The 17588-nt window shown below is 42.4% G+C and overlaps 1 protein-coding gene across 3 annotated transcripts in view; it reads right to left on the reverse strand.

The window, feature by feature from the left end:
• LOC111970134 (E3 ubiquitin-protein ligase RAD18) overlaps positions 1–17588 on the reverse strand; it is a 93229-nt gene that overhangs the window by 71876 nt on the left and 3765 nt on the right. For all 3 annotated transcript variants that reach the window (XR_002878074.2, XM_023996658.2, XM_023996657.2), the window contains exons 5-8: positions 5297–5742; positions 3168–3267; positions 1175–1362; positions 62–132 (exon numbers count right to left, since the gene is read on the reverse strand). Coding sequence is in view for 2 of the 3 variants with exons in the window: in XM_023996658.2 (XP_023852426.1) it covers positions 62–132; positions 1175–1362; positions 3168–3267; positions 5297–5742 (805 nt within the window). In the remaining variant the exon portion in view is untranslated. The remainder of the gene's footprint in view (positions 1–61; positions 133–1174; positions 1363–3167; positions 3268–5296; positions 5743–17588) is intronic.

Below are 17588 nucleotides of genomic sequence, written 5' to 3' on the forward strand. Positions count from 1 at the left end.
AAACTATCCGGTGGTCCTGTGGAGCTAGTCAATGATGCTTTGATCCTGTTTTGGTACGTACACATTTGGTTTTCCCCTGCAGTTGGTTCCTGGCCTTCTCGTTGGCCTCCACTTCTTTGGCGATGTCTTTGGCTATTGAAAGAGGATGAACAGAGACCTTTATGACCCTCTGGATCAGGTGCCCATGGCTTGTTTATGTGAACTGTTGTTTTTACCACATTAAGGTATATGACCAGGAGACCACTACTGAGGAAATGAAGCATCCCCAGAGATGCACATTAACTATCAAGTGGTTACATTTTTCTGGGTGATTTGTACACACACGTCTCCTGGCCATTTCATGTCGATTAGTCTGAGCAGGTGCTGTTGGATTAGAGAACCTGTCCACTGAGGTCAAATATATAAATTTGTGTGTTGTTAACAGCCTTTATCCTCTGACATACCCAACTACTGACTGGATAGTACAGGCCAAGAGCTAGGTCTAGGAGGACATGACATTATACACCTAGCATGATCATGTATCAAGGTCACTCACTGACATTCTTAGAGCATGTACAAGTACTGTAATAAACACTCTCAAGATATCACAGAAGCATGGCAAAAGTCAAGGCAAGAAAAAACACTTGCCAGAGCTGAAATGATTTAAGTCTTGATAAGAGTAGACTCTCAAATCATGTGCTAGGCTCAAAGCAGGCCTTGGTGTTTCATTCAAACACTGCTTCCCATCAGAGATGTCTATTCTGTTGTGCTGAACCTCTGACCGTTCCATGCAGAGGCAGGTTCTGTGTCATCATGGGGAAATACTAACTCAGAGAGGACTTGGCAGGGCTGTGACATGGTCTGCAGGGCTCTCCCCAAACACAGCCGTCAGTGGGCCTGGCTCTGTACACACCACACTGGGCTGCTGTAAATTACCTCCGCTACACGCGCACGCACACAAATTGGAACTAGCTGTTGTGATTTCACATTTTTCTTGTAAAGGTTCATCAATTGTGAATGATAGCTTGTAGTCAATAATGGCCAAAACAGTTATACAACGATGGCTTTGAATGGAGGAAACTACATTTATGGTGGTCAGAAGACTGCTTTGAGATTTAAAAGTAGATGTGTACCATCAGCCAAGGTTGACTCCCTGTCATCGTCATTTTTCACACAGTGAAAATGGCGCTCTTACCTGATTTCGGTTCGAGGGCGTCGCACTGAGCATTGTAGAAGTGTACAAAGTCCTGGTGCCTCCTGACCAGCTGGTCTCTGGTGCCCTGGGCAGAGAGGTGGCACTCCTTCAGCCTCTTCTTCAGCTCTTGCATGGACAGCAGAGTGTATACCAGCTTCCTCATGGGCTTCCTCTTGGCACCTAGGCAGCTGTGCCATATGAAGCCATAGAGAAGATCAGTTAATAACTTGTTATAACATGGTCATTAGACTATTATTCATTTCATAATGAACTACAGTGAGGAAGTGTTATTGCAGCACTCAGACCTCTGGCTGGCCCAATAAGAGTCCATCATAGGGAGGGCACCACAGAAGAAGACAACATGAATTGAATGTCCATAGTTAACCTTCCAATCCATATAAACTAGTGACCCACAGTTGTCATTTTACCCTGATGAAGACAGCTTGTCTGTCGAAACAACGGTTATTAAATTATAGCGTCTGAGCTCCTAAAGTGTGAGGCTCTCCTTTTCTTTATGGTTAACCTAAGGCCTGATATGCAGGGCGGAGCGAGGCTCTGTAATGAAATTATATTAGAGGCCGGGAGTCACTCCGCTACCACTTGTAAGAACAGACACATATATTTGGAGCCAGACATCGTGGCAGCAGTGTATGGTATAAAGCTCTTCGCTATCGCTTACCCAGTGGTGTAAAGTACTTAAGTAAAAATACTTCAAAGTACTACTTAATAAGTAGTTTTTTGGGGTATCTGTACATTATTTATATTTTTGACAACTTTTAGTTCATTACATTCCTAAAGAAAATAATGTACGTTTTACTCCATACATTTTCCCTGACACCCAAAAGTACAGGTTACATTTCAAATGCTTAGCAGGACAGGAAAACGGTCCAACTCACACTTATCAAGAGAACATCCCTGGTAATCCTTACTGCCTCTGATCTGGCAGACACAAATGCTGATTTTGTAAATTATGTCTGAGTGTTGGAGTGTGACTGACCCTGGCTACCCGTAAATAAAACTTTAAAAAATACCGTCTGGTGCCGTCTGGTTTGCGTAATATAAGGAATGTGAAATTAGTTATAGTTTTACTTTGATACTTAAGTATATTTTTGCAATTACATTTACTTTTGATCCTTAAGTATATTTCAAACCAAATACTTTACCTAAGTAAGATTTTACTGGGTGACAATTGGGTTTTTCTACTACTGCACTGGCCACCCACGTAAGGCTAATAAATATATTGGGTTTTTCTGGGCTTTCCAAGTAATTCTGTTTCAGTTCTGTTGTTGTTCCCCTCTCCTACTAGCCATTATGTGAAGTATACTTTCAAATCTCTGCTTTTCAGATAGAAACTCCATGAGGAGGATTCAGGACAGGACAAGGTTCTGACCACATGGCATCTCTTCATCACCAAGACGCAATGCCTGTATTTATATGAGTACAGTAGCATTGAAAACTCCTCACCAGCTCCTATTCAGAGGTGTGTGGCAGGTCAAATGTGTTGAAGACTATAGGAACGTGTGTAATCCATCACTCTGACATCAAGGTCACGAATCAAGGGCTCCATGCTGTCATGTACACTTCGCCAGTTTATGATGGAGAATCAAATGGCTCAGGCYTATATTTATCCTACTGTGGAACCTTCCATTAGATATCTACAGAAATAAACATTTCCAGGTTGACTTCAAATTTGAAGGTAGAGTAGACAGTACTTTCAGCAGAGGAAGGGATATTACATCTCCCAAAACAGAAATCTAAACAAAATATACAAGACAGAGACATGTCAAAATAATCAAAACATAAGTCACATACCTGACCTAGTGCTAGCTTTACATCAAGTTTAATAGAATATTCTAGGGGAATTCTAAGGGACACTTTTTTGAAGTTTCAGCTTAGTTTGGACGTCATCAGTGTCAAGGAAGCCTAAAACAAGTAGAAACGTCAAAAAAAGGGAACTCTCTTGAACCCCTGTGAGATGTGTGTTCAATGGTACCTCCTAAGGCTCTCCTTCTTTTCCCCTTGGGTCAGACAGCTGTCCAGGTGCTTGTTGATGAACTGTTCAAGGATGCCCACAGAACACACAGGACACTCCACTGCAAAACACACACAGCAGGATTTATAGACAAACACACATATAGAAAAGGAGAGACACATTGTGAAATGGCCACAGTTCCATGCAGCATTGAAATCATCCATCATTTTTAAAGGAATTATCCAGTATGCTTTTTAGCCAGTAGTTCTGAAGGTAGTGCTCAACACCCAAAAGTGGTCCCTGGTTACTACATCACATATGTGCAGATACAGTACCAGCCAAAAGTTTGGACACACCTACTCATTCCTGGGTTTCTCTTTATTTTTACAATTTTCTACATTGTGAAATAACACATATGGAATCAACCAAAAAAAGTGTTAAACCAAAACATATTTTATATTTGAGATTCTTTAAAGTAGCCACCCTTTGCCTTGATGACAGCTTTACACACTCTTGGCATTCTCTCAACCAGCTTCATGAGGTAGTCACCTGGAATGCATTTCAATTAACAGGTGTCCCTTGTTAAAAGTTAATTTGTGGAATTTCTTTCCTTCTTAATGCGTTTGAGCAGATCAGTTGTGCTGTGACAAGGTAGGGGGGTATACAGAAGATGGGCCTATTTGGTAAAAGACCAAGTCCATATTATGACAAGAACAGCTCAAATAAGCAAAGAGAAATGACAGTCCATCATTACTTTAAAACATGAAGGTCAGTCAATACAGAACATTTCAAAAACTATAAATGTTTCTTCAAGTGCAGTCACAAAAACTATCAAGCGCTATGATGAAACTGGCTCTCATGAGGACCGCCACAGGAAAGGAAGACCCAGAGTTAACTCTGCTGCAGAGGATAAGTTCATTAGAGTTACCAGCCTCAGATTGCAGCCCAAATAAAATGCTTCACAGAGTTCAAGTAACAGACATCTCAACATCAACTGTTCAGAGGAGACTGCATGAATGAGGCCTTCGTGGTCAAATTGCTGCAAAGAACCCACTACTAAAGGACACCAATAAGAAGAAGAGACTTGCTTGGGCCAATAAACACAAGAAATGGACATTAGACTGGTGGACATCTGTTCTTTGGTCTAATGAGTTCAAATATGAGATTTTCGGTTCCAACCCGCATTGTTTTTCTGAGACGCTGAGTAGGTGAACGGATGATTTCCGCATGTGTGGTTCCCACTGTGAAGCATGGAGGAGGATGTGTGATGGTGCTTTGCTGGGGACACTGTCTGTGATTTATTTAGAATTCAAGGCACACTTAACCAGCACGGCTACCACAGCATTCTGCAGTGAAACGCCATCCCATCTGGTTTGCGCTTAGTGGGACTATCATTTGTTTTTCAACAGGACAATGACCAAAAACACCTCCAGGCTGTGTAAGGGCTGTTTGACCAAGGAGAGTGATGGAGTGCTGCATCAGATGACCTGGCCTTCACTATCACCCAAATGTTTTCACTATTATTCTACAATGTAGAAAAGAGTAAATATAAAGAAAAACCCTTGAATGAGTAGGTGTGTCCAAACTTGACTGGTACTGTATGTGCATCATGTCATTGCTCTCTCGCTCTGCTGTGTGTGTGCATCTTGCTAGCTGTCACTCAGAAGGTGAGGGGCTGAAGCTCATTGGCTAGAACTCAAATAGCTAGGGGGCTGTCCCACATGGGGAAGAATTTAAGAAAAATAGCGCAGCACAGCTTCCAGAAAAACAGTCGCTTACAATCTAGGGATTTTGTGGCTAATTGAGGTAAAACAGTAATTCTGCTCATAGATTATGCATGTATGAACTACACATCCAGCTCAAACTGGGAGGTTTAAGAAATACTTAGTAGTCACCAAAGGTCCTGAGCATGTCTTTAAATGGACAAGAATATTCTATGCAACTAGTAATATGAAAAACAGTACAACCAACATTGCTTTCTCTATGGAGAGCATTTCCATTTTAAGCATAGGCCCTGTATGCATTAGAAACACTATGTTTTGGCAGCCAAGTCTCTCATATTCAAAATGTTCCAATGGAAAATAGAATTAGTGTCTTCACACACACACCGAAGAATTCCTGGAGAAAGTCAGTCAGCAGGCAGGCCTTACCTTTAACTAGAGGATTCAGGTCCTGTGATGAGGACTGTGAATCAGCCAGGGACGCCAGCCCTGTCATGGAGAAGTCCATCTTCTCCATCTTTACAGACACCAGCACCTGGGCCGGTATGTCCTCAATGGGCTTCTCCTTCACAGAGACCTGATGATCAGGGTCTACTTTCACAGTCTGTGTAGGACGGGGGCTCTCCTTCACAGTATGGCTACGTAGAGGAGTGCCAGACAGTCTCTTTCTGCAGGGAATAGGTTGCTGTGCTGGCGGGGCCTCTGTCGTGAGAGAAGTTGTGGAGGTGGTGGGCCCCTTTCGGAAAAAGTGATTGAAGATGGATGCCTCCTTCTTGGGGCCCGTGGTCTGTCTAGGTTTTTTACACTTGACAGATGAGGCCGGGGTCTTCCGGGATATTGGAGGCGAGTCAAAATTAGCGTTTGACAACTGCTGTCTGGGATAAGAACATCAGAGCTTTAGTGTGAATAAATAGTCAATCAGTCACAGCAGAGGAACAAGAGGACAAAGCTGACAAATCCTCCAGCTCTAAGTAGTCTGATAAAATTCATTCACAATTTCACACAAATATGTACAACAACCAAAAATCACACACACACAGTGAAACAAACACTCACTAAAATGGCTAAACAACAACAGTTGCATCTATTGAGGTGCAGGATTTCTTGGAGGTCTTGTGGCCCATTGGAAAGAGTAATGTGAGCCCCTTGACAGAAACTGCACATGTCCAATTATCTTGCACTTCCCTGCGAGTGAAAAAGACTGGGCCAGTTGGCCACAATCTTGGAAATATGGAGAGCAAACAAATACAGCTGGTGCCTGGTAGCTGCAGAGCCATTACTGGGCCATAAAGTGGAATCAATGAGGTGTGCAATACTCTGCTTTCCATATTGAAACCATTTTATTTGTCTTCGCTCTGAGCATTAGAGCAGGTCACAACACTCCTGCACACAGGGCAGCCAGCACCCTCACAGCACACACTATGCAGAGCAGAAAAAGCCATAAATCCCACACTAGGACTGCTCACAGTACCTTACCCCTTAGTTAAATACAATAGGGTTAGAGCCTTGGGGCCAGTAACTAGTTAAAATCCCCAAGCCAACAAGATTWAAAAAATCTGTCAATCTGGCCTTGAGCAAGGCACTTAACCCTAATTGCTCCCAGGTCGCAGTCAATGGCTGACCCCATGCTGTGACCCCACTCTCCGGCATGGGATCAGGGGGAGTGGGATATGCAAAATAATGAATGTACATTTCACCACACACTGTCCAGGTTATAAGCACCCCCTATTTGGCTTCACTCCAGAGACTGCAGTGTGTGAGATAACCAGCAGGGTCAAGGACACATTTAGACACCTTTCAGAAGCAGGGGAAAGCATACATTAACAATAAGCAGCAGTAGACTGGCCGTACAGACAATGCACAGACCAAACCAAAGACTGAATAAATTGAAGTAGGGAAGTGTTGAAACATAGCCTTTATAGTACCAAAGAAGGTGAAGTTGTTTACATCCTTTAGACAGGACTGTGTCATGGTGGTTAAATAACTGCTTGCTAACGTGTTATTTTAATGGATGGTATATTACATTTCTTTGAAGAATTCCAACATTTAGGCCTAGGCTAATGCAATAGTTTAAGAGGCTGACAGTAAGGCTAAGTATTGACACACACATGTAAAGCTTTTTTCTAGTTATGTTAGTTTTAACATGTACCCCATTAAAGCCAAAGCAGAAGCAGTATTGTTATGTAAAAAGTAATGGTTACAATATCAATTTCAGTGATACTGAGCCCAACATTACTTGGTAGCTATCAGATCAAAGTCAGATTTAGCAAAGTCCCATTCCTATTCAAAAGTAGAAATGCCTCTCCATACAAAGAGCACAACATTGCCTGCTCCACCTAACCTCATTGAAAGATAGATAATCAAAATGCCAATAATGGATTATGGGAGTAGATAAAACTGCCGACTGTCTCCTAATCAGAGTTATATAATGGTGCCGGAAGGGATGGCTGCCGTTTACGGGCTCCAAACTAACATCCAGAAGTGGCACCTCTAGTTGCCGGGGACTTTACTGCAGGGAAACTTAAATCCGTTTTACCTAATATTTCTACCAGCATGTCACATGTGCAACCAGAGAGGGAAAAAAACTCTAGACCACCTTCACTCCACACACAGAGGCATACAAAGCTCATCCTCTATTTGGCAAATCTGACCATAATTATATCCTCCTGATTCCTGCTTACAAGCAAAAACTAAAAGCAGGAAGTACCAGTGACTCACTCAATACGGAAGTGGTCAGATGATGTGGATGCTACAGGACTGTTTTGCTAGCACAGACTGGAATATGTTCCGGGATTCATCCAATGGCACTGAATAGTACACCACCTCAGTCGCCAGCTTCATCAATAAGTACATCGACGATGTTGTCCCCATATTGACTGTACGTACGTATGTACGGGACGTACATTGAATTGTACGGGACGTACATTGAATCCCAATGTACGTACGTACGTACAAATCCCAAACGGAACCCATGGATTACAGGCAACATCCGCACCGAGCTAAAGGCTAGAGCTGCCGCTTTCAAGGAACGGGACACTAATCCGGAAGCTTATTAAAAATCCCGCTATGCCCTCAGACGAACCATCAAACAGACAAAGCGTCAATACAGGACTAAGATTGAATCCTACTGTACCGGCTCTGATGCTCGACAGATGTGGCAGAGATTGAAAACTATTGCGCACTACAAAGGGAAACCAAGCCGCGAGCTGCCCAGTGTCGAGAGCCTACCAGATGAGCTAAATGCCATTTATGCTCACTTCGAGGCAAGCAACAGTGAAGCATGCATGAGAGCACCAGCTGTTCCAGACGACTGTGATCACTCTCTCCGTAGCCGATGTGAGCAAGGCCTTTAAACAGATCAACATTCACAAAGCCACGGGGCCAGACGGATGACCAGGATGTGTACTCAAAGCATGCGCAGACCAACTGGAAAGAGTCTTACTTGACTCTCCCTGACCGAGTCTGTAATACCTACATGTTTCAAACAGACCACCACAGTCCCTGTGCAAAAGATAGGGAAGGTAACCTAAATGATTACCGCCCGTAGCACTCACGTCGGTAGCCATGAAGTGCTTTGAAAAGCTGGTCATGGCTCACATCAACACCAGCACGCCGGAAACCCTAGACCCATTTCAATTCGCACACCACCCCAATAGATCCACAGATGACCTTATCTCAAATTGCACTCCACACTGTCCGTTCTCACCTGGACAAAAGGAACACCTATGTGAGAATGCTGTTCATTGACTACAGCTCAGCATTCAACACCATAGTACCAACAAAGCTCATCGCTAAACTAATGATCCTGGGACTAAACATCTCCCTCTGCAACTGGATCCTTGATTTCTGACAGGCTGCCCCCAAGTGGTAAGGGTAGACAACAACACATCTGCCACGCTGATCTTCAACACTGGGGCCCCTCAGGGGTGTGTGATTAGTCCCCTCCTGTACTCCTTGTCCACCCACGACTGAGTGGCCAAGCACGACTCCAACACCATCATTAAGTTTGCTGACGACACAACAGTGGTAGGCCTGATCACCGACAACGATGAGACAGCCTATAGGTAGGTCAGAGACCTGACTGTGTGGTTTCAGGACAACAACCTCTCCCTCAATGTGATCAAGACGAAGGTGCTGATATAGGATGATAGGAAAAGGAGGGCCCAACAGTCCCCCATTAACATCAACAGGGCTGAAGTGGAGCGGGTCGAGAGTTAAGTTCCTTGGTGTCCACATCAACTAACTAACATGGTCCAAACACACCAAGACAGTCGTGAAGAGGGCACGACAACACCTTTTCCCCCTCAGGAGACAGAAAAGATTTGACACGGGTCCCCAGATCGTCAAAAAGTTCTACAGTTGCACCATCGAGAGCATCCTGACCGGTTGCATCACTGCCTGGTATGGCAACTGCTCGCCATCTGACCTTAAGTCGCTACAGAGGGCAGTGTGTGCGGCCCAGTACATCACTGGGGCCAAGCTTCCTGACATCCAGGACCTATTTACTAGGCGGTGTCAGAGGAAGGCCCCAAAAATTGTCAAAGACTTCAGGTACCCAAGTCAGACTGTTCTCTCTGCTACCGCATTGCACGCGGTACTGGAGCGCCAARTATAGGATCAAAAGGCTCCTTAACAGCTTCTACCCCCAAGCCATAGGACTGCTGAACAATTAATCAAATGGCCACCCGGACTATTTACATTGACACCCACCCCTTAGTTTTTACACTGATGCTACTCGCTGTTTATTATCTATGCAGTCACTTTACAAATTACCTTGACTAACCTTCACCCCCGCACATTGACTCGGTACCGGTACCCCCTGTATATAGCCTCGTTATTGTTATGTTATTTTCATGTAATAAAATACAATCAAAAATGTACTTCATTTCAATTTCTTAACTTTTTCTTGAACTGCATTGTTGGTTTGATTTAAATTCCAGACCTTTTGTCCACTACATTTAATACAGCACCCAATACGAACATTGTAATTCTTCAGAAAACCGTTAGCTACACTTTCAAAAGGTTGAAAGAGGCAGCACTTGAAAGATAAATCTGACAAAGTATAGAATAGTGAAGTTAAATAAACAAATATCTTCCCTTTGTGCCTGAAAACTGTTCATAGACTAAATGAATGTGCCTGTAATTAGAAGAGAGCGCCAATGAGTTCTGTGTTTATTGGTACAGGGAGGTGGCAGTGATGAGCACACACACACACTCGAGTTGGGCGATGTCAACCTTTGTACTATTGTGATTATGTACCCATAAAACATTGTGATATACGATGTTATCGACCCCTACCGGCCAACCCCACCAAAAATTAGCTGTGCGAGTTACACTTCTAATTGGTCGCATCAATGCGAGCGGAAAATTCTACATGGTCACTTCACTCAAAACATCTTATTTTTTTAAGAGGCTAAAACCGTGATTTTGTAAAACAGTAAAGAACATTATCCTCATGAAAGTGTGTGCCTGCCCCTGGAGGATAGCTGTTTCGCTGGGGCCTGCTGCTGTGTCTAGCGAGCCACTCTCCTCTTTCCCGGTGAAAAACATTATCCTGGAGAATAAAGGTGTTCTGATTGTATAGCATTTTAAAATCCAATTGCTGGCAAAATACAGCTTTCTGTATGTACAGTGCATTCGGAAAGCAGCGACGCTCCCATCCAACCTGACAAAGCTTGAGAGGATCTGCAGAAAAGAATGAGACAAACTACCCAAAAACAGGTGTGCCAAGCTTGTAACGCCCTACCCAAAAAGACTAAGCTGTAATTGCTGCCAAAGGTGCTTCAACAAAGTACTGAGTAAAGGGTCTGAAGTTCACATACAGTTGAAGTCAGAAGTTTACATACACCTTAGACAAATACATTTAAACCCAGTTTCACAATTCCTGACATTTAATCCTTGTAAAAATGCCCTGTCTTAGGTCAGTTAGGATCACCACTTTATTTGAAGAATGTGAAATGTCAGAATAATAATAATAGTTTATTTCAGTTTTTATTTCTTTCATCACATTCCCAGTGGGTCAGAAGTTTACATACACTCAATTAGTATTTGGTAGCATTGCCTTTAAATTGTTTAACTTGGGTCAAACGTTTCAGGTAGCCTTCCACAAGCTTCCCACAAAAAGTTGAGTGGATTCTGGCCCATTCCTCCTGACAGAGCTGGTGTAACTGAGTCGGGTTTGTAGGCCTCCTTGCTCGCACACGCTTTTTCAGTTCTGCCTACAAATKTTCTATGGGATTGAGGTCAGGGCTTTGTGATGGCCACTCCAATACCTTGACTTTGTTGTACTTAAGCCATTTTGCCACAATTTTGGAAGTATGCTTGGGGTCATTGTCCATTTGGAAGACCCATTTGCGACCAAGCTTTAACTTCCTGACTGACGTCTTGAGATGTTGCTTCAATATATCCACATAATTTTCCATCCTCATGATGCCATCTATTTTGTGAAGTGCACCAGTCCCTCCTGCAGCAAAGCACACCCACAACATGATGCTGCCACCCCCGTGCTTCACCGTTGGGATGTTGTTCTTCGGCTTGCAAGCATCCCCCTTGCAAGCATCCCCCTTTTTCTTCCAAACATAACGATGGTCATTATGGCTAAACAGTTCTATTWTTGTTTCATCGGACCAGAGGACATTTCTCCAAAAAGTACAATATTTGTCCCCATGTGCAGTTGCAAACCGTAGTCTGGCTTTTTTAATGGCGGTTTTGGAGCAGTGGATTCTTCCTTGCTGAGCGGCCATTCAGGTTATGTCGATATAGGACTCGTTTTACTGTGTATATAGATAATTTTGCACCTGTTTCCTCCAGCATCTTCACAAGGTCCTTTGCTGTTGTTCTGGGATTGATTTGCACTTTTCGCACCAAAGTACGTTCAACTCTAGGATAGGAAGGGGACGCGTTCTGAGTAGTATGACGGCTGCGTGGTCCCATGGTGTTTATACTTGCGTACTACTGTTTGTACAGATGAACGTGGTACCTTCAGGCATTTGGAAATTGCTCCCAAGGATGAACCAGACATGTGAGGTCTTTGCTGATTTCTTTTGATTTTCCCATGTCAAGCAAAGAGGCACTGTGTTTGAAGGTAGGCCTTGAAAAACATCCACAGGTACACCTCCAATTCACTCAAATGATGTCATTTAGCCTGTCAGCCTCCAACCTAACTGTTTGTAAACTTCCGACTTCAACTGTATGTAAAAGTGGTAGTTTAGAATTTCTTATACAATTGCAAAAAAAATTWAATGTTGCTTTGTCATTATGGGGTAGTGTGTGTAGATTGATGAGGGAAAAAAACTATTTAATCAATTTTAAAATAAGGCTGTTATGTAACAAAATGTGGAAAAAGTCAAAGGAGTCTGAATACCTTACGAATGCACTGTATAACTTTTTTTTCAACTCTCAATTTTGTGCTCAATAGCAACGATTTTACAACCAAGATATTAGAGGTGKATTTGAGATACGATGCGCGCAAAATGATTATGTGCATTGGCCATTGTGATAGCATAGGCCTCATTGGGCGGTAGGCTACAACTGCAATGTTTTTTTTGACAATTAATTTACTGTTAGATTAATACATGTTACTAGCAGTGGATGTTATATTTAGAGTTAGCGATCCAGATAATATGTTGAGTTTCCATTTACTCAGGTGGTGAATTAGTCCCAACAAAATTWGAATATGATTTTAGTGCACATACAGTAAAGATGCAGGCAAATTCATCTCTATTGAAAAAACAATGCATGACAATCACTGGATTAGGTGGCCCATCAAAATATCTGGATTTAAAAAATGGGCTTAGGTGGTAAGCGTGGCAGGGGGCATGGCAATGGGCCAGGTCGGCCCATCTGAATGTTTGAGAAAATTTAAGGAGGCCCCTCATCTTGGTGATGCATACATTATTTTAAATTTTTTAGCAAATGTTCCGCAATTCTAGACATTTTGCCATGGAGGCGAGAGAAAATGTTGCAGTTTTAAAGCCAATTTCCTGCAATTCTATGCATTTTGCTATGGCTAATAATGTCTGTCTAGCTTTTATTTTGGTGATTGTTAGTTCCAAAATTATAACATATAGGTCTATTATCTTTTCTACATACTTTATATCTGGTTTTAGTCGTTCAGGTTTACACTGAAAGCATTTTTCCATCCGAAATTATACAGTTCCAGTCAAAAGCTGACACACCTACTCATTCAAGGGTTTTTCTTTATTTTTACTATTATCTACATTGTAGAATAATAGTGAAGACATCAGAACTATGAAATAACACATATGGAATCATGTAGTAACCAAAGTGTTCAATTCAAGATTCTTCAATGTAACCACCATTTGCCTTGACAGCTTTGCACACTCTTGGTATTCTCTCAACCAGCGTCATGAGGTAGTCACCTGGAATGCATTTCAATTAACAGGTGTGCCTTGTTCAAAGTTAATTTGTGGAATTTCTTTCCTTCTTAATGCATTTGAGCCAATCAGTTGTGTTGTGACAAGGTAGGGTTGGTATACAGAAGATAGCCCTCTATGGTAAAATACCAAGTCCATATTATGACAAGAACAGCTCAAATAAGCGAAGAGAAACGACAGTCCACCATTACCTTAAGACATGAAGGTCAGTCAATGTGGAACACTTCAAGAAAATAATTTCTCCAAGAGCAGTCGCAAATACCAATAAGCAATATGATGAAAATAGCTCTCATGAGGACCTGCGGCCAGACAGGAAGACCCAGAGTTACCTCTGCTGCAGAGGATACGTTCATTAGAGTTACCAGCCTCAGATTGAGGCCCAAGTAAATGCTTCACAGAGTTCAAGTAACAGACATCTCAACATCAACTATTCAGAGGAGACTGCGTGAATCAGGCCTTCRTGGTCGAATTGCTGCAAAGAAAACACTACTAAAGGATACCAATAAGAAGACGACACTTGCTTGGGCCAAGAAACACGAGCAATGCACTGGTGGAAATCTGTTCTTATGAGTCCAAATTTGACCGCCGCGTCTTTGTGAGATGCAGAGTAGGTGAATGGATGATCTCTGCATGTGTGGTTCCCAGCGTGAAGCATGAAGGAGGTGGTGTGATGGTGCTTTGCTGGTGACACTGTCTGTGATTTATTTCGAATTCAAAGCACACTTAACCAGCATGGCTACCACAGCATTCTACAGCGATATGCCATCCAATTATTTTAAGTCCTGTGCCATTATTTTATTTTAGATGATTTTATAGTAAGAACAATACAATTGAACTTAGCGGAATAAAATAGAAAGGATATTTTTCCCATTACAGAGTGACTGCACATATGAAATGGCAATGTTGAGCGTAATAAAGTGATCATTTAAAACAGGTCCTATATGCTACATTAAGAGTTATTTGGCAACTTTAGTTGTGAAGGATACAAACCTCAGAATGTCTTAGAAATCAAAACATAGGGGCTATGACTACACGTTACTGATGATTTGAAAAAGTGGCAAAAAAGAAGCTTGCACTGTTTCTTGCCTCAGGGTGGACAGCTGTTCTCTCATCAATTGATCATGCATCAACCACTGTTTGAGGAGCATGCTCTCACTGCCCCAACAGGCGATATTCTTGTTTGAGGAGTATGCTCTCACTGCCCCAACAGGCGATATTCCTGTTTGAGGAGCTGTATGGCATTGAAGCTCGTCTGGAGGTTAGTTAGCACAGTGTCCAAAGAAGGGCCAGAAGTATACAGAATGGTGTCGTTTGCGCAGAGGTGGATCAGAGAATCACCAGCAGCAAGAGCGACATCATTGATGTATACAGAGAAGAGAGTCGGCCCGAGAAGTGAACCCTGTGGCACCCACATAGAGACTGCCAGAGGTCCGGACAACAGGCCCCCCGATTTGACACACTGAACTCTATCAGAGAAGTAGTTGGTGAACCAGGTGAGGCAGTCATTTGAGAAACCAAGCCAGTTGAGTAAGAATGTGGTGACTGACAGAGTCGAAAGCCTTGGCCAGGTCGATGAATACGGCTGCACAGTATTGTCTCTTATCTATGGCAGTTATGATATCGTTTAGGACCTTGAGCGTGGCTGAGGTGCACCCATGACCAGCTCGGAAACCAGATTGCGTATTGGAGAAGGTACGGTGGGATTCGAAATGGTCGGTGATCTGTTTGTTAACTTGGCTTTCGAAGACCTTAGAAAGGCAGGGACATCTACAGCACCTGGTTCACAGGAAGGCCAAGAAGATCATGATAGATATTGGTATGTAACAGTKTGGGTCTAGAGTGTCTTCCCCTTTTGAAGAGGGGGATGACCGCGGCAGCTTTCCAATCTTTAGGGAGCTCAGACGATACGAGAGGTTGAACAGGCTAGTAATAGGGGTTGCAACAATTGCGGTGGATAATTTTAGAGAGGGTCCAGATTGTCTAGCCCGGCTGATTTGTAGGGGTCCAGATTTTGCAGCTCTTTCATAACATCAGCTATCTGGATTTGGGTGAAGGAGAAGTGGGGGAGGCTTGGGCAAGTTGCTGCGGGGGGTTCAGAGCTGTTGACCGGGGTAGGGGTAGCCAGGTGGAAAGCATGGCAAGCCATAGAAAAATGCTTATTGAAATTCTCGATTTCCAGGCCATCGAACTGTTAAACAGTCACCACTAGCCTGCCTCCTCCCAGTACCATGCCCTGAACCTTAGAGACTTCTCCCCTATGTACATCGAGTCATTAAACACTGGTCACGTCAATAATGTTTACATACAGTATATATGGGCAGAAGCAACACATTCCACTCTGAAGCTCCAGCATACAAGAAAGTACCTTTCCCAGCATTACTCTTGAAACTGTATAAACTTAAATTAGCAACACCTGATCTGGTGCTGTGATTGTGTGCATCCCTAACATGGGGGAAGTAATCAGTTAGATATCTGGGTGCAGGACCATAAATACTCCTGTAAACCAAAACCAGTCTAATCTGGGAAACCCTCAACAAGCAGCCAGTAGAGTATGTGGACTAGAGGTCGACCGATTAATCGGAATGGCCGATTTCAAGTTTTCATAACAATCGGAAATCGGTATTTTTGGGCGCCGATTTTCCGTTTTTTTTATATATTTTTTAACACCTTTATTTAATCTTTATTTAACTAGGCAAGTCAGTTAAGAACACATTCTTGTTTTCAATGACGGCCTAGGAACGTTCTGCCTTCAGGGGCAGAACGACAGATTTTTAACCTTGTCAGCTTGGGGAACCAATCTTGCAACCTTACAGTTAACTAGTCCAATGCTCTAACACCTGATTACATTGCACTCCACGAGGAGCCTGCCTGTTAGCGAATGCAGTAAGCTAAGGTAAGTTGCTAGCTAGCATTAAACTTATCTTATAAAAAACAATCAATCAATGACTGTCATTGCTCCAATGTGTACTTAACCATAAACATCAATGCCTTTCTTAAAATCAATACACAAGTATATATTTTTAAACCTGCATATTTAGCTAAAAGAAATCCAGGTTGGCAGGCAATATTAACCAGGTGAAATTGTGTCATTTCTCTTGCGTTCATTGCACGCAGAGTCAGGGTATATGCAACAGTTTGGGCCGCCTGGCTCTTTGCGAACTAATTTGCCCGAATTTTAAGTAATTATGACATAACATTGAAGGTTGTGCAATGTAACAGGAATATTTAGACTCATGGATGCCATCCGTTAGATAAAATATGGAACGGAATAAACGTTTTGTTTTCGAGGTGATAGTTTCCGGATTAGTCAAAAGGATATGGTTTAGAGAGAAATAGTCGACGCGTTATAATTCCTGTAATAACTTGCGGCTGAATTTGAAAGGGGTTCCTTCGTTATTTTACCGTTCATGTCTTCCATAGAGAATTCTTGATCTACTTCAAATAAGGTCTGTGTTTCGTGCAGGCTTTTGATACCCGTGTAAATCTCACTAGGATAAGGTAACGTTTGTCAACATATTTTCATAAATCCACTCTACAATTTTTTTTATCTTCGCTTATATTTAGCCAATATTGATCAGAGTTACCTTGTCCTATGGATATCTACACCGTATAAAATTGGCACGGTGATGTAAGCCTACACGAAACACAGACCTTATTTTAAGTGAATCTAAAAATATCCTATGGAATAAATGAAGGAACCGCTTATCAGATTTTGCTAGAAGTGTCATGCCCATTATTAAAAAGGATTTCCTGCATATAGAAATTAAAGTTTTTGTTTTCAACATTCACAGGTAACTTAAACTAAATTTTTATTCAAACAGTTGAGAGTATTTGTCTCCTAAGCAGACTCTTCAGTATCATTGTCACTTCAGAGCTGTGTGCGTGTGTGTATTTATGTATTATATTAAGTTAAAATAAAAGTGTTCATTGTTCATTCAGTATTGTTGCAATTGTCATTATTACAAAATGTGTGTGTGTGTGTGTGTGTGTGTTGTGTGTGGTGTGTGTGTGTGTGTGTGTGTTGTGTGTGTGTGTGTGATATATATATATATATAAATAAAATAAATCGGCCGATTAATCGGTATCGGCTTTTTTTGTCCTCCAATAATCGGTATCGGCATTGAAAAATCATAATCGGTCGACCTCTAATGTGGACTCACCTTCAATACCACCCTGATCAGCTTATTCTGGGCTATCTGGAGCTTACCCTTCAGCAGCTTAGATAAGCCCCCAAACCAGGAAGTACTAGCGTAGTCAAAATGGCATTGAATGAGGGCAGTGGCTAGCCCTCTACTGGAGGCCTTATCAAGCAGATTGGACTTTCT

The sequence above is a fragment of the Salvelinus sp. IW2-2015 genome, linkage group LG11 (genome assembly GCF_002910315.2).
Source record: "Salvelinus sp. IW2-2015 linkage group LG11, ASM291031v2, whole genome shotgun sequence".
Taxonomy (NCBI): Eukaryota; Metazoa; Chordata; class Actinopteri; order Salmoniformes; family Salmonidae; genus Salvelinus; species Salvelinus sp. IW2-2015.